The 21,496-nt window shown below is 50.4% G+C and overlaps 1 protein-coding gene across 2 annotated transcripts in view; it reads right to left on the minus strand.

Annotated features, from left to right (window-relative positions):
- Positions 1-21,496, minus strand: part of ClC-c (chloride channel protein 3) — a 95,013-nt gene that overhangs the window by 62,362 nt on the left and 11,155 nt on the right. Inside the window, exon 3 of one of the 2 annotated variants that reach the window (XM_089563341.1) lies at positions 7,974-8,075. The exons of the other annotated variant lie outside the window; for it this stretch is intronic. Coding sequence (XP_089419467.1) covers positions 7,974-8,075 — 102 coding nt within the window. The remainder of the gene's footprint in view (positions 1-7,973; positions 8,076-21,496) is intronic. 2 annotated transcript variants of the gene reach the window in all.

Consider the following 21,496-nt stretch of genomic DNA (forward strand, 5'->3'; position numbering starts at 1 on the left):
ACTTGCAGGTAAAGCATGCGAAATCTTTTTGCGCTGGCATTTGAAATGGTGACGTAATCGCCGAATAAAGGGCGTCGGCATTCAGGCTTTTCTGCAGCGCACAGCGACAGGCAGAGGCCGCAATGATGTCGTCACGCACGGCAGCGCCAAGTTTCCAGCGAAGAAGCGGTTGTTTCAAGGAACAAAACGAATGCCGTCGAAGGCGAAGTTTACGAAGCATTGTTTGGCGGCATCTGAACACGCACGGCAGCATATAGACGAAAGCAGCGGTCATTTGAAATTTCGGCAACAATGACGTCGCCACGAGTTTCCCCGCCCTCCTCTAAGGCAGTGAGGAGAAGCCCTCCTCGAAAGCAGTGAGGAGAAGCCCTCCTCCAACGCAGTGAGGAGTAGTAGTATAAAACTTTATTCCGCAAAATGAGACGGGGTTTAGGGGTTGGGGTCTTGAGCAGCAGGTAGTGTTCCTAGGTACAGGATCCCATTGGTTCTTGCTGCCTCCTCGGCCCGCTCAACCAGCGCAAGCTGATCTTGCGAGTCGGAGCTGGACACAAGCTCCTGAAGCTTGAACATAGGCGCGCTTTTAATCAGTGATTACGTCACCATTTTAAATGCTGGAGCAAAGGCACCTTGCACGCTTTACCGAGAAGCTGCATAGATTCGAATTCTCGAATAACCTCGATATTAAAAAAAAATTCACCTTCCCTTGGCAATTTTAACCGCCAAGCGTTTAACAAAATTCTGTCGAGCCTACATGGAGCAGAAAAAGAAAACGAGATTTACGATATATCCATGAGTAATGCCACAGTTCGTTAAAGTACAGTCTTTGTCAAAAGTAACCAGGCTGCATGGTTTGCTTCTAGCTCGTACAGTGAAGCCCTTACAGCTTCCTTGAAGCTGAAATGGTATTTAAAGGAAATGACTGGAGGTCTTCTTACCTTTCAACACCTTTTGATCCTTAGGAAATCCACAAAGGCTCCACTATGCAAGCTAGAAGCAAACTATGCAGCCTGGTTACTTTTGACAAAGACGGTACAAAATGCAACGGAGAAGTGCCTCTTTTCTTGCAACCTTCGCTCCTCTGGTTTTTGCATCTGTGAAGGAGACTTTCGCAAACACTACAGGAAAAAAATTCAGGGGGCACTTTATTGACCTAAAGTGCGGTGTTGCTGCTTGTGTCACTGATGCGTTGTTAAGATGTTAGGCTTCGCCTCTAAGAGTGAAACGCGACAGCGTCTTGCAACGCTGCCAGGGAGTCCATAGAACGCCATCGCCCGTTCGGTTCTACACCTTGCTCGTCGGTAAATTGGTTTTTGAGGAAAGGAAATGTATCTGTCTCGCATATCTGGGTGGACACCTAACCTCGCCGTAACGGGAAGGGAGCAAGATGGGAGTGAACGAAGACACCGTATTCACTAGACGCGCCTTTGTTCATTCCAAACCATCGAGCTGGCATGGCGGAGTGGTTAGCATGCGTCTCGCACTCCGGAGACCGGGGTTCGATTCCCGAACTCGACCAATTTCCTACTCGGTTTTATTTATTTATCTGGCCTGACTAGAAGGGTTAATTGGACTAATTGGGTAATTAAGCAATTAACTAAACTGAGTCCCACTTACTTGGAGCATCACTATACAATTCCTTTAATTGGTTGCATGGTTACTAGCCAAAGTACAATTGGCGCCGTTTGAAATTCGCGCACTGTGACGTCACGACCGTTTCGGCCAATTGAAAAGCGTGACATTTCTGTCGACAACTCCTGCTTACAACGATGAGGCATTAAAGGCTTCCGCCTTAAAAAGTAATGAAAACCGGCACTAATTGGGGAAGGCAGTTAGGTTTAGGTTTATTGGGGTTTAATATCCCAAAGCGATTTATACTAAGGGACGCCGTATAGTGAAGGGCTCCGGAAATTTCGACCACCTGGGGTTCTTTAACGTGCACTGACATCGCACAGTACACGGGCCTCTAGAATTTCACCTCCATCGAAATTCGACCGCCGCGGCCGGGGTGGAACCCGCGTCTTTCGGGTCAGCAGCCGAGCGCCGTAACCACTGAGCCACCGCGGCGGGGTCGGGGAAAGCAGTTAGTATTTCAACCCTCGACACCGCAGAAGTGGGCAACATTTCCCGAGCGGGGTACAAACATTAACACTGCCCCCCTTCCCAGCTCCCCCCTTGGGCCATTTATGGGTGCGCATGCACTGTTCGAAAGCTAAACGCCTTTGTATCATTATGGCCTTCAGTGGAATCGGTACCAAGATCAGAGGGAATAGCTAGCTGCTTTGCAACAATAACGAAAGTGTGATGAAAACCAATGTAAAGGAGGAGTTTGTGAGGCATAACAAGTACCATTAGGTGATCAGAAAAACAAATACCGTGGGATGCGTGTCTCAGCATAACGTTTTCATCGGTCCCAGCGACAGAGGTGCCAGCCGGTACAAGGGTAAAATCTTGCCGAGATCAAATGAGCGCGGCGAAAAGCAGAGTGCTGCAGATTGCAGCGGAAAGCAGAAGACTGGTAGATCGCGAATGAGTTCGGCAGCATCTGCAGCAGTTGGTCTGCTGCGTGTAACGTTGGTAAGGATATTAGTTTAGCTCTTCTGTCCTCACATCTGTTCTCTCCGTCTCTCTCTCTCTCTCTCTCTCTCTGTGTGTGTCTGTGTGTGTGTGTGTGTGTGTGTGTGTGTGTGTGTGTGTGTGTGTGTGTGTGTGTGTGTGTGTGTGTGTGTGTGTGTGTGTGTGTGTGTGTGTGTGTGTGTGTGTGTGTGTGTGTGTGTGTGTGTGTGTGTGTGTGTGTGTGTGTGTGTGTGTGTGTGTGTGTGTGTGTGTGTGTGTGTGTGTGTGTGTGTGTGTGTGTGTGTGTGTGTGTGTGTGTGTGTGTGTGTGTGTGTGTGTGTGTGTGTGTGTGTGTGTGTGTGTGTGTGTGTGTGTGTGTGTGTGTGTGTGTGTGTGTGTGTGTGTGTGTGTGTGTGTGTGTGTGTGTGTGTGTGTGTGTGTGTGTGTGTGTGTGTGTGTGTGTGTGTGTGTGTGTGTGTGTGTGTGTGTGTGTGTGTGTGTGTGTGTGTGTGTGTGTGTGTGTGTGTGTGTGTGTGTGTGTGTGTGTGTGTGTGTGTGTGTGTGTGTGTGTGTGTGTGTGTGTGTGTGTGTGTGTGTGTGTGTGTGTGTGTGTGTGTGTGTGTGTGTGTGTGTGTGTGTGTGTGTGTGTGTGTGTGTGTGTGTGTGTGTGTGTGTGTGTGTGTGTGTGTGTGTGTGTGTGTGTGTGTGTGTGTGTGTGTGTGTGTGTGTGTGTGTGTGTGTGTGTGTGTGTGTGTGCCTGTCTCCCATAATTATTGCAACGTTCAGTTGTAAGCGGAAGAGATACCTCCCAATAACACTGAACTCCCGATAACCAACGCACCGAGCAAACGAGTGGCAACGAGCTTGTTAGCGAAAACGCAATTAGCGACGGCAGAGCGTCCTCGTTCTCACATGGGGCCGAGCGCGAACCGTCATCAACGGTACGTAAAAAGGTTCCCCGTACAGCTACCAGCATGGGAAGAGGTCTTTCAGTTAGTTTCGGTCAGCCAGGCTTACGATCCTTGCGTCCTAAGTAGACATACGAGCAACGCCCTGGTAACGGAAAATTCGCCGGAAGTGCATCGCAGGGCAACGCAACCGAAGCGAACGCAAGGTTCAGTCCAGATCTTTACAGCTTACGAAACGACCGATTCGTTATAGTAGGAATACCTGTATAAGTGTCAGCGTACTAGATAAGCTCCAGTATACGCCCCACAAGCAAAGCTTATCTCGCGAATTTCCCCGTTTTGCGTGGACGAAAAATCATTCGGCTAAGTAACGTGAGGACACAATTGCCCGGTCGTATTTCAGTCACGGAACCAGCGGCCGCCGACGGCATCTGAAGCAGCGGTGCAAGCAGGGCGCAACGGTTGGTGGCTCCGAGATAAGAGAGATAAACGCCGCGCCCCCTCGCGGCACGCCACAATCGGACACAATGGTCGGCCAAGGCGACAGACGCCCCGTTACCGTGGAGCCGCCGATAATGAAGGCAAAGAAAGAGTGGTGCGGCGAAGGCCCGACAAGCACTGCACACCGACAAACTCCCACCACGGTGAACGCTCCCGAGGACGACGCGCTCCCACGGCGAATTCACCGCACCGACGAACGCAGTGTATACATGCAATGTATATGTATTGCGATGAACACAATGCTTATGGTGCACGTAAACACCGTCTCCACCGCCGTCAGCTCAGCCCCTAACGGCAACGCTGTTATTACCGTAGGCGGCTCAGTAGGCTTTCGATATAAGCCAGCATGCGACAATGGTCAAACACCGTTGCAGCGGCCGAACAACAGCCGAGATTCGCTTATTCTACCCAAGGTGCTCTGCAGGAACCGGTAGGAACACGGTTCAGCAGATGCTAGACGCAATTCCTGCTATAAAGTTTCCTGCGACGATCGTATAGGCACCCTGCGCATCTAACTCCAGCGCGACGCGTGCGCCACTGGCGGCGGCGCGCGCGTCCCTGTCAGGAAGGCGAGAGCAGTCCGACAGCTTCCGCTGTGCTGCGCGCGCCGTCCCGGAGCAGTTTTGGGCGCCCTTACCGAGCAAAAAATGGCACACAACAACAGCAGGACACACTGCTGTGTTGCAGGATGCAATAATGCATATATAAATTCGCCTGGGACAAGGTTTTGTGGATTCTCGACGTGACGTTGGGAGACTGCCCACCCTTTGCGACGGGCAACACGCACGCGCGGTTTCTGGTCAAGCAGTGGTCAAACCTCTGCAGAAGCTTCCTTGACTCATGCATGGCTGTAAACAATATGTGGTCTTAAAAAGCCACGCATAACTCGCCCGCAGTCACGCCTGAGGAAGAAGCCCAAATTTTGCGCAGTAAAGAATCGTTTACCTTAGTTCCAGTTATGCGCGGAATCCTTGCTCGCTTCCACTGCGCCTTGTCGTCCAGCGTCTTTTTCGACAGTAAAGGCACGTTTTCAGGGGCAACGGCAACATGTTCCTGATAAATCTTTGCCTCCACATCTGAACGACTGGGTGATAATTTAGTACAATGGTAATGTCGGAAATTTAGGGTACTTGTACTGAATGTGTAGAAATTAAACAAAGCTTGCAATGAAATCCCGCTTTTTGAGCACACGCTTTCTGCAAGAATCCTGCATGAAATAGCTGGGATACTCCTTTTTTGCACAATCCCGGTCAAAAAGTTTTATGTTTTCCGCAAGAGTTTCAGTGCGCACAGGCGCTTCGCCGCAGCTTGCATCCTTTTCTGCTTGAAAAAGCTCGTTCATTGGACATCTCATATCATCAAAACACTGACGCACGTGTTGCAACGATAAGGACCTGGCAGTTGCTGGAAAAATTAGAAAATATGAGCCGCAGATTACGCCATGGGTACATCATTTCAAGGCGTAGTTTGAACAGGGCATTTCACATCGAACACCGAAGGTGCGGCAGACGAGAATGTTATGAAGTCAAGTTTGCGCCGCTCGCTCAAAAACTGGACTTTTCTAATTACCTTCAATGTTGTGCCGCCTGGCCGTCTTTGAAAGTTTAGGGTAAGTTTTTTTAAATGCTGGAACACTCCAGGCTTGGGGGTGGCTTGTTTTGGAGAGCGTTTCACACCGCTCCAAAAACACGGCAACGGCAGCAGCGCATTTACATTTGCCTGCGATGCCTGCCTTGAAACTACAGCTTGCGGTAACAAGCTGCCTACTGGAATATAGCTACATAAAAAAATGAGTGAGAGTTCAGCAGTAAAAGGCACCAGATACAAATATTTCTTAGCGTTAATTTGATGGTTTTCGGTGGCGCAGGGATGCTTGTCTGCGCAGTGCAACGGGCGGCTGCTTCGCTCCCGTCGCAAGATGCCGCCTCATTCACGTTGTGTACATGGCCTGCTTCAAAAAGCTTCGTTTCTTTCCTGACGTTCGATCCTCGAAAGAATTTTTCAGCCTCATGAATGAATAGATCGAAATCCCGCCTCTACGAACAGCGGTGCAGCCGCTAGCAGACGCCATCCCTTCGCAGTCGCGGGGCGAGCTTTCCTGACAGGGACGAGGAACTGGCCGCGCGGGGGAGCTGAACGCAGCCTCGACGGTGGCGGTGCCTGGCGGGTGCAGGGTGCCTATAGCGTCGCAAGATACCACCTAGCGAGAGAAGCGAACGTTTTTCGGGAACACCCGTACTGCTTTCTCTCCACACCTTCCGCGCTTTCGCGAAAACATACGTGACGTGCGTCAGTTATCTGGGCCACGTCAGAGCACTAATAGGCAAGAAACGCTATCAGCCGGTCGCGCGCGTATGATCATTCAGATTGTGGTCTTGCGTTATACGGCCGCAGGCAGCGGTTTCCCGGAGAGCGGCGGAATAATAGTGGCGCCACTGCACGTTGCCTAGTCACGCTGGGTCCATCATGAATACGTCAACCATGACTCCACCTTTGGCCGAATTTCACGCACATATATACAACGTCGGCAGGCTTGAGCTTTGAAGAGGAAACAAATGAAATGAATGGCGCTACAGGCAGCCTTACATACTGTCCGCGGGATTCTTTTCATGGCAGCTCGAATATAGCATGCACGGAAAGAATCCGGTTTACTGTTCAGCAGCTGCGCTCAGAAAACGTTTTGTCCTGCAACTTCAGTTCCTCAAAAGAAACAAAAAAAATCACACTGAATGCAACCGTCTTTTGCCCCTACTTACCAAATTCAAAATTATCAGCCAGACAAAAAAAAAAGCATCCAAGGACGCACCATCACCTTCGCATCAAGCACTCCATATAACACAAGGTAGTACCAGAACACCTGCATCGACTGTAGAGGCTCCTTGCATGCGAAAGCACCCGAAACTCGCATAATACTCGGAAGTGCGAAACATCTTACACTTGTCACTTCGCTCATTTCATGTTATATAAGCACATGCGTGTTTGTACAGCAGTTAGGCTTCGCTGCATGCATCCCTCCACCAAAGCGACGGGCATGCACTTACCTTTATGTGGGAGGAAGGGGGATGGTCTCTCTTTCCCCCTTCACTTCATCGACCAAAAAGCAACGATCGAAACTCTATGCAACGCGCGGTAACAATGAGCGTTAGACTATGCCTCCGTCAAAAACCTGCTGGCCAAGAAGGCTTCAAGCCTTTCACGCCGGGAGAAGCAGCGGTCTCTGGAAAGCGGGGGTGCGGTGTGGTCCAGCATGGAACGGTAACGTCCGGTTGGTTTAGTATTCAACCGAGGACTACGTTCGAGCGCAAGTTCGACAGTTCCTTGTCTGTGCCTATAAGAAACACATTAAACTCCCAAGTTAGACGCTATAAGCTTGCTATTTTGCTTCTGAAACGCACGCAGTGTTCGTTAAACTGGTCCATTCAACTATGCTGCGGTAAGCACCACATGGATTAGGGGAATGCGATAACAACGTGCACACGGTGGTTGCGGCTGCCGGTCAGCTGGTGACTCGTAGCAAACACTGTGTTTTTGTACAGCAGCTTTCAGCCAAGTTGGGGTACAGTACGCGAGGTTCCAGAGGCGCCGGAGATCGCTAGAGGCTCCGGGACCATCGTGTAAGCGCGTTCCGTCCGTCGCACCGCAAAAGATGAGCTCGCTGCAAGCGACTAAGTGCGGTGGTGGTCTTCAGGCTGACCTGCGAGCGACTATTTCATACAAGACTTACTCCTGCGAACCATTTTTTTTTTTGCTTCGTTAGCTTTCCTTTTCCACGTATGGTTCAATTTATTCTGCGCGCTGCAACGCACTTGGCAACGATGTGCGTTCCCTTTCCCGCTGAACCACACTGTACACTTGCAGACACGGTGAAGACACTCGGTCGCAACAAGTGTAATCAGCGCTCGCTTGCAAACAGAACGCGCGCACGTGTGCCTCCGCACGGAAGCAAGAGCGGAAGAAGCTGGGAGAGAGAGAAGGGAAGGAGGGAGGGACAGTGGAGAGGGGGGGGTTTACCTGTGAGCTGCGCATTCTCGGCCTCGAGTGACTCGAAGCTGGAGTCTCCGAAGGGCTGGGCGTACAGGGGGTTAGTGTACTTGCCCGCGTCGTTCGTGCTGCCTGCAAAAGGAGGAGCAACCGCCACAGAAGCCATGCAGCACCAGCCTCTCTCTCTCGCCCCCAAACCACCAAACAAACAACCACGTGCGTTAATTGCATGGCACATACACTATATATAGACTGTGCGCACCGCGTGCAGACACCATCTTCCCCCACCACTAAATGTGAATGCCAACATGCGTGCTCCCCCCCCCCCCCCCCCCCCCCTATACATCCAATACACACTGCGCGGATGACGTCAACGAAGGGAGGGCGCTTGAATCGCACGTCGCTTAAAGCTCCTGAAAAATGATAAACAAATTGGCCAACACCTCTGAATGCCGCTTGGCCCACTCCTTGCGGCTTTCCTCCGCTACTACCGCCTCTTGCCATGGCAGCTACTGGAGAGGGCTAGATGTCGCCACCGTTGGCGCGAGAAATCAAAATCCAAAAATTGCACAAAATATACGCATAAGAAAGCATCTGCTGGGCGCGGCGAAGGATGCGGGCGGAGGAGGGATAAAATACGTCGCTACTTCGGTTTGTTTGTTTGTTTGTGATTTTTCTGCGGCCTTAGCGTCGCCAGGGGGTTTCCTTCCTTTGGGCAACCCTGCCGTCTCATATACAGCTCATGATATCAACGTTCGTCAGCTAAGACCATGCCACCGCCTTTTTGCACTAGTTAACAAGTGTCCAGACGGATGTTTCCATGGGCTATGCAGCCGAGACCACACAGCCCCGACTGCTCGATTCATAGTGACCGCGACGACGGCCCCGGCGTCGGGGGGGGGGGGGGGGGGGGTCAAGGCTGCAAGAAACAACAGCTCGTCGGCCGTTACACAGCGGCGGTCAATCGATCCCGACCGCGCAGCACCGTGACGCCGGCCGGCCGTGCGGGCTCTCTCACCGCCGTTTCGGGCTCCTCTCAATAAGCGCCCGTCGGTCGCGAATAACTTCGACAGCGCTCCGTTCGCCCGAGGCATGCGCCGCCTATGCACCGCGGCGTGGATCCGCCGCGCCCGCTGCTCCAGTTCCCGCGCGCAGGAACTACAGGGCGCGGGCACTCCATCGGATGGCACGCAACCAATTAAAACTCGCTCAGCGTTCCCGGGGCACCGGGGGAATGCACACCCGACGTCACAGGTTTATCGAACGCAACTTCGGCGGTGAAATTCTTTTTTTTTTTTTCCCTTTATCCAGGGCGTGTTGCTCTAGTCTTAATTATGCGTTGTGTAACTCGAACACCTAGAATTACATTGCATATAGCAGATCTGTTGCAAACCACGCCCAAAGAGGGTTATTTCGCTAATACTGCGGTCCACAACTGGGTTTTGACCGCGGGTGTAGAAATAGGAGCAGTATGCAAGCAAGCACTTGAGGTGACACTTAAGGAACAAAATTACTTCACAGCGCGAGCTGTTATATAGTAAGGCCTAGCTTCCGAGATACCGTGGTCGTCGAATCCCACTAAATGACGTCATCCCACAGTACGGTCCCATGACCCGACGCAACAGTTAAAACACTCTGGTAACTGAACCGCCCAAGTACTCATTCTTTCGTTCTATTATGCCATCCACAATCTCATTAAGCATACCGCTGACACCGACAACGTGTTCCAATACGTGAAAAACTCTACGACCTTTCTTTTTCCTTTTACTTGTGCGTACAATCTGAAACTGCCGTAGGGTCCTTGCGCCTAGAGGAAAAAGACGCGCAGGTTCTCGCTCGTACCTTGGGCATATTCCTGACTGCACGCTGATATAAAAGTGTTCCCTTCCACTTCACGGTGCACTATCCAAGGGTCCGACACCGAGCTTGCGCAGCAAAACAGCGGAGAGCACGCCTGCAGGGATTCTATCCCGCGACCTCAAGATCAGCTGCAGGACAGCGCGCTGCAGCCAATAGAAGCACTATAGCAAGCGCGTTCGGGATTCCCGCCGGGACGAGCCAAGGCGAAACGGTTACGCGCTTCTCTGTCCCCCACAGAGGCGCCAAAGCACCGGAGACAGCATAATGCGGGAAGCGCCCGCAGAGTGCGACCGTACTGAGAGCCCCCGCCTCCCACGCGCGTCCTTCGCCTTGCCTCCGGTGCCTTCCTGTCGCCGGGCCCCGAAACCCGTACACACAGTTAAACCGAGGGCGTAAAGGGTGCAGCTGCAGGCACTGTGTATCGTCCATGGTCACACACGAGCGACAGAAAGCCCGGCAGATGAAGCTATTAGTATAGCTATATACACGGGGAGAAAGAAACCTTCGCATGCTGTTATTTCCAGACAAGCTGTGCAGCAAAGCCAGTAGGCGCCAAGACAGTGCTGGCGTCGATGTTCCTTTGCCCTTTTTTGAAAAAAAAAAAAAGTAATAATAAACTGACTACACACACTACCCGTGCATGCTCGTGCGGGGCAGACCGCACTTTCACTGGTTGCCAAAAAAAAAAGAACAAAGAAGAGCACTTCCTAGCACAGTTGCCGATGGTGACTCCCACGCACACAACACCCTGACACACCCACCATGGAACGAACCACGTACCGCAAACATACATACGCCCACACCCGGGTAGTGCACCTTTACCGAGGCACGTGCAGTGCAAAGCCCAAGCAATAGACACCTTTAGCAAACCGTGTACCGCGTTACCGGTACCGGAGTACCGGGAGCCCGCGCGCAGCCCATGCGCATGCGCAAACCGCCTTTACGGCGCCAGTACCCGGCAGCTGCGCCCGCGCCTGCAGCATCGTGACCAATCAGCGCCTGCTCACCGGCGGTGCGGGGCCTTACGGTACTCCGGTAACGGTAACACGGTGCACGGTATGCTAAAAGTGCCTAATGTTATACGGCCGGGATGTTAAAAACCCGTACTCACGGCGTTCCCGTCGGTCCCTCAAGAGAAGGTGTACACAGTACTCGGCTCCCGAAGGAGAGCACGCTCACGTAGCGGCTGGCAAGAGCTCGCTCCGGAGCTGACGGCTCAAGAGCAGTTTATACTCCAACGAGCCGTCCATGTAGACGGGTACACCGTGCTGTTTATTCGCCGCATAGGAGCAAGCGGCTCAACTTCACATCTCGGACAAGTGTACGTACTATATATGTATACCACAGCACTTCAGCCGACGAACGTTTCTCGCATTCGGCCGACAAGACCCGTAGTACGGGATAAAAATACCCAAGTACCCACGTAAAATATGAGTGCAGCTTTACTAGTTGAAGATGCTCCAGCGCTTTCCGCATTTAACTATTTCTTTTCATACACTTCTATACACAGGCAGCAAAAGATGAATATTTACAGGGGGAAAAAAAAATGAATGCTGCCACAGGATCGCACGAGCACACCAAGCAATAAGAATGAAGCTAAGCCTACAATTCATACGAACGAAAAATGACTACATGTTAGCATTTTGAACAGACGATACGGCTTCACAACGATAAACCAAATGAGTTGACTACATGCGCCTTATCAAGTCGCAAATGTGACGTTCCTTCAGTACAGGCCCTGCTCATTTAGTTTCGAAACGTTGACAACGGTTCACGATGAAAGAGAGAAAGGGGGGGGGGGGACAGGACACGTGAGGATCGCATCCAGTTAACTGAGGCCTGGAGACAGTCACTCACACACATAAAGTTTCTTACTATTACCTAGAGGGAAAGCTGGCGGCGCTGCACTTCAGCCACCATGGACGCCCAAGGCATCATGGGGCGGTGAGCTACTTGTTGCGGCACAGTCGTAATTTTTCGGAAACATGGAGTGGCACTACTAAGATGTTTCATTCCGAAAACTCTGTTCGTGTGTGCGCAGACGACTTTCGCGCGAACGCAGTGTGCAAAAGCCATAGTAATGAAAACGCAACAGCACACGACGCCAATAAAAGGTTTCACTTTTCTGAAATGCCACTAAAAACCTCTTAAAGTGTTTAAGCAAAAACATTTTTTTTTGAAAAGATATTTACTTTTAAAAGTGTGCCTGTTAATTGCGAAATATTAGTTTTTGTAGTGTTCATTAATTGGCCAATAGGAGAGCGAGTCGTCTCTTATTTTGGGCAAACTTTGCACTTAAATGCTTTTCTGCTCGTTTGTTGCAATCATTAGACAAGATATTGAATATTAGGACGTTTGTAGTTATCAAACAGCTTAACTTCTTTATTATTTTTTGGCCAAAAGTTGCAGTTCCGCAACAAGTAGCTCACCGCCCCATGATGCTTTGAGCGCCCATGGTGGCTGAAGTGGTCCCGAGGGGTCGCCATGCAAACTCCCATAGACGGGCTGCCAGCTTTCCCTCTAGGTAATAGTAAGAAACTCTATGCTCACACACACAAAAAACCTGAATTCAGTGTCACCAATTGATATGTACCCAGAAGTGCGTACGAATAAACACAGAGACCTTAATTCCAGCTCAAAACCGAGCACTAAACAAGAACAGAACTGAGAAGGAACAGTGTGTATTCACGTGCAGCTGCGAAAGTGAAAATAAGAAACAAACACAAATGAGGTTACGTTTAATTAGTTTTCAACGTAGCGAAATGCCGTCAGTAAAATTAAGCGCACACTGCATAAAAAGAAGGAAAAATAAACAAAAGCAAAAATGGCGCATTCGCGTTGAAGCAAACGATGTAGCAGCTGCGGTATACGCTTTTATTCAAAACCCTTTCCAAGCCCCGGCGCAGCGGGCGGAATTCGTGACAGCCCATGTCACTCGCGTCTGAAATCATCAAGGCTGACAACGAAGTTCCACAAACACTACCTAGAAAAAAATGCTCTTTTATTTATTTCTTTCTGTAAAAACCTCGCCGCGGTGGCTCTTTTTTTTTTTTCTTTGTCCGCAGCCGAAGCACACATCGTCCGGCGCACGTCAGAGATTATACTGGCGCTGGCGCGCGCAGTTACATTTCTCTGGTGCCCAAAATTTTTCTTCACAGCAATGCTTCTCAGCAGAACGAGGGATTAGCGACTTGGTCAAGCTTTGTTTTAGGACTGCAGTTTGCGATGGCGTTCCGAAGCACAGGGCGCACTGCGGCGACCCGCAGTGGAGCAATGCGAAAGCAAAACTTCCGCATACTATATCGACGTCCGCGGCTGTTCTGACGTCCACGTACTATATCGACGACCATGAATATATTGACGTCTAAGTGTATTTCTTCGCGTTTAATTAGCCAACTAACCACACCTCATCAACCAATTTTTTTCCCACGGAAACATTTTATCACACAATACATCTGTCACAACCACACTTTCACACATTAATCTTCAGAGAACGACGTAATCGTGCGGACAAAATTTGCGGACACGTTATGCGGACACTTTCTGCTGACGTGACAGAGTCCTATAATGCTTACGCAGTTAAAAAATTCGGCCGAGACACTTAAGACTGCTTACGCGCGGAAATGCGAAATCATTAGTGCGCTTGGATGCACTGATACCTACCAAAACACACACCACCCACGCACACAGACATGCGCCTATGACGGCACCCGGAACGCTGTGCGACGAACCGTTGCAGCTCAATTTTGATACGAAAGTTCGGGAAGGCATACAACTGGAGACAACCTCAGCGACGGCAAGGAAAATATGGTGACGTCATCAAGCGGCCGTAGGACGCACACAGCGAGCCGCGCACCACCGCTTCATATTATCGTATACATGTCGTTCGGATATGTATATACTCTCTACTGGCCTACATCCATGTGGCGCCGGTTTTCCTGACAACATTCCCACCAAAATTTCGGCGCAACCGTTTGTCGCATAGCGTTCCGGGTGTGTGTGTGTGTGCGGGGGGGGGGGGGGGGGGGGGGGGGGGCGGTATCAATGCACCCAGGGACAGTACGTTTTCGCATTCCCACACATCATCATCATCAGCCTGACTACACCCACTGCAGGGCAAAGGCCTCTCCCATGTCTCTCCAAGTAACCCTGTCCTTTGTCAGTTGCCGCCACTGTATCCCCGCAAACTTCTTTAATCTCATCCGCCCACCTAACTTTCTGCCATCCCCTGCTACGTTTGCCTACTCTTGGAATCCACTACGTTACCCTTATGGATCTTGCCTTCGCATTACATGCCCCGCCCATTTCTTCCTTTTGATTTCAACTAAGATGTCAACCCGCGTTTGTTCCCTCACCCACTCCGCCCTCTTCCGATCTCTTAACGTTACACCTATCATTTTCCTTTCCATAGCTCGCTGTGTTGTCCTTAACTTAAGCTGAACCGTCTTTGTTAGCCTCCACGTTTCTGCCCCATAGGTGAGCACCGGTAGGATACAGCTGTTGTATACTTTTCTCTTCAGGGATATGGGTAAGCTACCATTCATGATCTGAGAGAACCTGCCATATGCGCTCCACCACATTCTTGTTCTTCTAGTTATTTCCCTCTCATGATCCGGATCTGCGGTCACTACCTGCCCTAAGTAGTCATATTCTCTTACTACTTCCAGCACCTCGCTACCAATTGCGAACTGCTGTTCCCTTGCTAGGCTGTTGAACAGTACTTTGGTTTTCTGCATGTTAATTCTTAGCCCACCCGTTCTGCTCTGCCTGTCTAACTGATTGACAGGCAGAGCAGTTCTTGTCCTGAGTGGCTTAGCAAGGCAATGTCATCAGCGAATCGCAAATTACTCAGGTATTCTCCATTAACTCTTATCCCCAACTGTTCCCATTCCAGCCCCCGGAGTACCTCCTGTAAGCAGGCAGTGAAGAGCATAGGCGAGATCGTGTCTCCCTGCCTGACACCGTTCCGTATTGGAATTTTATTGCTGTCGTTATGGAGAACTATGATAGCTGTGCAATCGTTATAAATATCTTCCAATATTTTCACATAACACTCTTGCACACCCTGATTCGGCTATGCCTGCATGACAGCTGAGGTTTTCCACTTCCCACACATAAGCAGTTTTAAGTGTCTCTGCCAAATTTGTCCCTTTGTCCTCGTCCTTGGAATTCCCATTTCCGTCACTACAGCCGAACGCTGGAATTTTTCGGCTAGGACACACCATGCAGCCGACGCTGCTTAGGGGGAAAAAAGGAGGGGGGGGGGGGGGCGAAAGGGATTGATGCCTTGAATAAAATACATTCACTTTAGTAGCTAGGCTTCTAATTACAGTCTAATAATAGCAATACATGCTCCTTCCAGTCCTATTTATTCCAACATATAACCCCTTTTTTTATTGAGGTAACAAGTGAAACAAATTTAAAAACATGAACAACAAAAAGGAAAACAGCGCAGCGCAACCAAAAGTGCGCTTGTGCCGCTGCTTCTCCAGACGTACCTCCCGTTCTTCATCGGCTTAATAAACCAGACGAGCGCGTTTTCGCGACTCATCTCTTAACTAACGCGGCCTCGTGACGCTCTCTGTCGTAGGGACAGCTAAAGCAGACCGGCGCCCCCAATGCTCAGTCGAAGTATAGCCGCCCCGGTGACCGGTTCTGGTTCCGTGTCTCTGTCGTGTCTGGGCGGCGAGCGCTGGCCTTTGCCAGCCAATCAAGCGGTCAGTCACGCGACACAACTGGCGAGAGCTAGCGGCAACAGCTGCGACAAGTTACGTGGTATGACGTCACAGCCATACCTCCGGCGAGCCTCCAGTTAGAGGTCATATCCAAGCGTCATTTGACCCTCAGCTTCGAGAGCGAGAAGTGGAGGTTTTCGCTCCAAAAAAAATAATAAAATAAAATAAACCCTTCACGGAATAATATTTGGCCGCAAATGGTCCGGACAGACGGGTGAACCCGGCGAGCTAAAATACGCAAAAATCGTATAGAAAGGGGGAAAAAAATAGAATGAGTTGCTGTTTAATAGCCAGCCAAGCGGTGACGCGTATAGCCCCCTCCCCCCTCTCTCTCTTTCTCTCTCGCGAATCCACATTGCTCTCCTGCGCCGCTCGCGACCTCATATTTTCCGCCCTTCTCCTCTTCTCCCCCTTCCTCAGCCGGCTATGCATCGCCCTCCTCCCCACAGTGCACTGCCCTCCTTCGACGAATGGAAAACGGGGGCAATGTTATCCAAACGCCCCCCTCCCGCTGAGAATGGCCGTCACCCCACCGTCCGCAGTGTACACGCATTCAGTATCGCCCGGGGGCGGCGAAGCCGTTCCGCGCCAACGGAAACCGTTTCACCGCGAAGCCCAATCAAATGCCTCGCACCTAATCTGGGAAAAGCGGAAGCGTCCCGCAGACACCGTATCACTTGTGCAAAGGCTGCACTTTTTGCAGCGTTGGCTGTTCTTGAAGCGTTGCCGAACCCTAGGTCGCAGGCTCGACCCCGGTATAGGCGGCGGCCGCATTTCCAATTTCCACGAAAACGCCCGTGTGCTGCGCGATGTCAGCGCTCGTCAAAAGAATACCGGATGGTCTAAATGAATCCATTACGGCGTCTTTCATAGTGTATGAGTCGCTTCGGGACGTTAAACCCCCCCCCCCCCCCCCCCCCCAATTTAGAATTTTTAGTAGAGTTAATATGGGCACAACCTGGTGTCGTCGGCGGCTTGACGCCTCGGTGTAAGAGTGAAAAAATTAGAAAGAGAGGACGGGGTAGTGACTGTCTCACTTGTCTGTGGACACCTCAACCGCGCCGTCAGAGAGAATGAATGAGGGAAAGAGAGAGTGAAGAGAGAAAGAGGCACCCCAGTGGAGAGTGTACAGGGTGCAGCGTTGATGAAGTAGCGTTATCATGGGCAAAACACGGCGTCGTTGATGGTCTGAAGCATCGGCGTAAGAGACTGAAAAGTTTAGAACCACCACCTAAGAGTAAAATTTATGCCCACTGGTTATATGATTTCAACTAAAGCAAAAGAAAAGATTTGTCAAATCGAATCGTGGTTGGTGTGAGTGAACTCACTTTCTCAACACAAATCGGTCACACAATCGAAGTCTCAATGCTAGCGCATACCCCTCCGCATCAATCGCAATGATCGCCTCGAGTTTTTAGCGCGTTAGCACAACCTCTTAGCCGTTGCCTGTACGGTCCCTCTATGTGCGCGTTACTGTCTGGCGGGTAGAGATTTATAACCATTTCTGGTACACCACTTTCACCGACGTGCAATCGCCATCGCGTTCTCTGATCATGGTTTCTAGCATCGGGATATACAAAAACGGGCGCATGTGCGTTGATTTGAATATTCTTCGTAAACATTTTCTACACCGTTTCCGAAAAAAAAAACCTTTCTGGAATCCAGGACCTTGTACAGCAAGCTTTCCGTTGTGTCGAAAAAAAAAATGTTCCTTAAAATTAAGTGATCAGTGGCTTTATCGAAAATGTAAAAATCGATCAACCATTAATCAATCGACCTGACGGGCACTGGAGTGCGCGAGACGTGTCCTCGACGCGCTGAGCAGTATCTCCTCGCCGAAACGTCCCGCGAGCGATAAAGAGCCTTACACACACACTCACACTGCACAATGACTCTCAACTATATGATACGAGCGAGCTGAAGAAGCTTCAAACGAGACGAATCGATAGCGGGTTCAACGGCAGGCAGATTGCGGCAGTTCCGCCCATAAAACGGCGGTTGAACGAACCCAGACGCACGACCGCCGAAGTGCTACGCGCGCTCTCCTAATGCGAAAGCGCACGGCGCAGCTGTTTTATTCAACCGGCGACCCCTTCTTCAAGAGAAAAGGACAATAAGAGGCGAAATGGGGAGGTATTTCATTCGATGCTCCCATACGATGGCGGGAGATTGCGTGCGTGCGTGTATGTGAACGAGCTGTCGGCGCTCTATAGAGCGTTTTCCATGCACCGAAACTGCCAGTCCCCGGGAAAAAAAAAAGCAAACTGCGGCGAAGACGCGCCCTATACGCCGAAAGCAAGAAACGGGCTCCGAGCGGCTATACGCGAATATGATATACAAATGCACACGAACATGTACCATTTCACGGCTACGCGTCACCGACGGCAGCAGCGATATACAGCCCTCGAATTGATAACGCCTATACGAGGGGCAGATTTCAAAACTTCCTCTGTGACGGAAAAAAAAAGAGAGAGTAAATTCTGGGAATTTCTTTCCAGAGCGCAATCCTCACCCCGTCCATAGCGCAACTCCTTTACTTATTTAATATTCGTTAATTTCTTTAAGCACTCATTCTGGCGCTCCCCCCCCCCCCCCCCCCTCCCCTCGTTTTCTTCTTCATCCCTCCATTTTTTTTGCGCTCCCAGATCGATATATGGGCTGGCCTGTCTAAGCCGCCCGCATATACTATAAGCGTTCCTCTCAATGCCGTCGTATTTAGCTCCCAGTTCCGCCCTCAAAAAAGTCATATATATTTTACCACACGAACGCGAAACGGCACTATAACTTCTCCCAGGACAAACACTGCGAGCACAATGGACGATATGCGCACGCAACCATCACGAAGGTTGGTAAAGCTTTGCCTGTCGCAGTCCCGGCCGTGGATGTACTGCCTTGGTCACGCTTAGCGGGAACACAGAACCGCGTGGCCTCGCGTGCTCACTTCCTAATAACCGCGATTAAGACAATATGCTACCCTGGTGCTGACAAGTCCTGCACAAAGCGGCCATGCGTACCCCTCCTTTCGTTTCGGTCTGCACCCGGCGAGATCTTGAAAACGAGTTTAAAGAAAAAAAAAAGCAAAGGCTTGGTTGGCACTTCTCACGAATAAATCCCTACCGCTGCACTCCCAAAGCAATGGCGCCTCATCGACAGGAACTCTACAGGTACGGTATACGCGACATTCCGGAACAGCCATAGTGGCGACGAATAGGGTTGGAACTGCAATGTATACTCGCTTGGAGTCAACCCTTCAGCTCGGCCAGCTGCTGAAATACTGTGCTGGTCGCGCTTGCCCTTTCGAAGGCCAAAGCATCGTTCAGCTGTTTCTAGTCCCCCCCCCCCCCCCTTTTTTTTTTCCTTTATCGTCAATTTATGAAACGATCGCACAGCATTCCTGAAAGATGACGGCGATGGCGAGTGCTACAGGCTGCGGATGTACAGGAAAGCGTGGGCACCTTGCGTGCAATGTTCAATTCGAACGCGACCAGAAAAACTCAATTCGAACAAAATGAGAGCAATATGACAAAAACTGGAGGGGATATTTAAGCACCGCCTTGAAGGTATGACAGATAGCGCGTTAGGTTTGAATTTGAATCCAAACTTTATTTCACAAATGTGCATGCGGTCTTTAGAATGAGCCACAGGCCAAAAGCTAAAGAAAATAGAGAGTTTTAGAATAGCGTCGTGGCGAATAGGGTGACCCTATCCGCATGCGCTTAGCGTTAGGGGAACGGGTTCACGTTTTCTGTTTATAGAATAGGGTCGTGGATGGTCGCTTTGCGTTGTTTGAAGGCGCGCCATAACGGCGGGAAAGAGAAGCTTCGAGAACAAATAAGTTAATATATAGGCTGTATTTTTTCATTGTGTAAATAAAACGACATGCAAACTGTTGCAATTACCAATTTCCACTTAGGAAATGGAAAAAATGATGCAAATATTTTTTTTTATAATGCGGACATGCTCAATCTGAGCCAAGACTATCCACACAGGAAGACCAAAATTGCAAACCTGTTTGTGGAGATCAGTAGTTCGAACCTCCCGCGCTCTCTGACGTCAGTCGTCGAGTACTCGCTAAGCCTAGCAGCTCTGTAAACAAGGAAGCAATCTGAAAATTAGGCGTGTTTTATCGCTTAAATTTTGTGGTTCAGGCAAGTTCAGCCAAAGCGAAAGCCTCGTTCGCCTTTAGTTTGCCACGAGCGTAAGCCACTGAGTAGCAGCAACGACGAATCGGTGATGAAGCGAGAGGGCCCACAACGATGGGCGCCGCCATGTTGACCCAACGTAAAGCGGCTTTGGGGCGCACGCTATTTCGCCGATTTAGCGTTAGCGTCGCCCGCTCACCCAAACACACAAGGGGAGTTAGCGTTCTGCGCATGCGCAGTAGCGTCCCGCTATTCCCCTATGACCCAAAGCGATAGGGTGACGCTATACTAAAACTCTCTAATAGCTTGAAAATGCCTGTGGCTCATCTAAGGTTAATCTAAGGTTAAGGCTCATCTAAGGTTAAGGCTAATTCCCATATACGCAGAAGTTCATTCCCAATAAATTCACAGATCCCCGGGAGTCCTCACATCCCTCCTGGCGCAGTGGTGAAGCGGTTAAGCGCCACTGACCTGCGATGGCAGGTGATCTCAACAGTGGGCCTTGTGCGGCCCATTGGTTACTATTCCCGAGCGACCAATCATTAATTTAACTGGTACCTGCCAAGATGCGCAGGTCGTCATGACCCCGCAAGGTCACGTGAGCTAGGTGGCCCACCTGCCCCCAAGGTTGCTCTCTGGGGACCACCTGCCAGAGCCATGCTCGTGAGTTTGCGCGCAACGCCGACACTGGATTTTCAGGGGAACGGGGCCTATCACGCTATCGCGCTAAACGTTCTAATAGAGGGGAATGATACACTAGTGCGCGGATAAATAGCGCCTCAAATGACCGCTTTTTGAAAACGATAGGAAACTTCCCGTGCATTTCTCTTCTCCCGACAGAAGATGAAGGTACCATGCTTACGCCATAAGAGTTGTGCAGGTGAACACTAGGGCGCAAAAGCAGTATCCACCATGTAATATGTAGTGTAACCTCTCTCTCTCTCTCTCTCTCTCACACACACACACACACACACACACACACACACACACACAATGATAAAGATCCTTGTCAAGCTATCTTACATATTTTCGGCTCGCACTTAATTGTCGGCCTGTACTTACAAAATTATTACGAGATGGCGCTACAATTCATGTGGCGACGTCACAGCGAGCAGGCTCCACGCCATTCTATTCCCATCAGACATCAGCGAGGTGCGCCGGCGTCGTTCATGTCCGCCATACGTTCGAGGAAATGCAAAGGGACGGGTTAGCGATATAACATCTCTGCTTCAAAGGGAACGGGCGTCCCCGCAGATACCACTACATGTAGTTCACAGCGGTGAACGCTGACACAGGTGCCCGGATATGCCACGAGGGGAGACTCCTAAAAAAGGTGTACGAGTAAAGACAAAAAAAAAAAGGTGAGCGAGACAGGTTTCTAAAGCACGCCTCCGTACACGGAACGACATTCGGTATCCAAATCGAGCTCTCGACAAGTAGACGCTAGAGCCCGTTTTTTTTTTCTTTTTTTCCCCTTTTCAAAATGCGCTCTGACCCCGAACGCGTAGGCGAGCAGCAAAATGCAAAAAAATAAGAAACACAAAAACGTACGACCGCGCACGAAGCTCTCCGCCAGGTGTCTTTGCTCCCTCATTGTCAGCAACGAGAAACGTGCAGACCGCGATGCGGCAACCGCATGCATCGGCTGAGCGCCAAACGACAGAGCGCGTCAGAGAAACTGGCGCCAGGTAACAGTAAACCGTCGGCCTCAAAAATGTCTAACGAACGGAAAAACGCTCCACCGCTGTTAATGAAATACGCGGAACGGCCCACGACTCGATGTTAGGTTTTCTTTTCCGTATCCCGATACAAGGTA

Source organism: Amblyomma mixtum, chromosome 1 (genome assembly GCF_055824585.1).
Source record: "Amblyomma mixtum isolate Tamu chromosome 1, ASM5582458v1, whole genome shotgun sequence".
NCBI lineage: Eukaryota > Metazoa > Arthropoda > Arachnida > Ixodida > Ixodidae > Amblyomma > Amblyomma mixtum.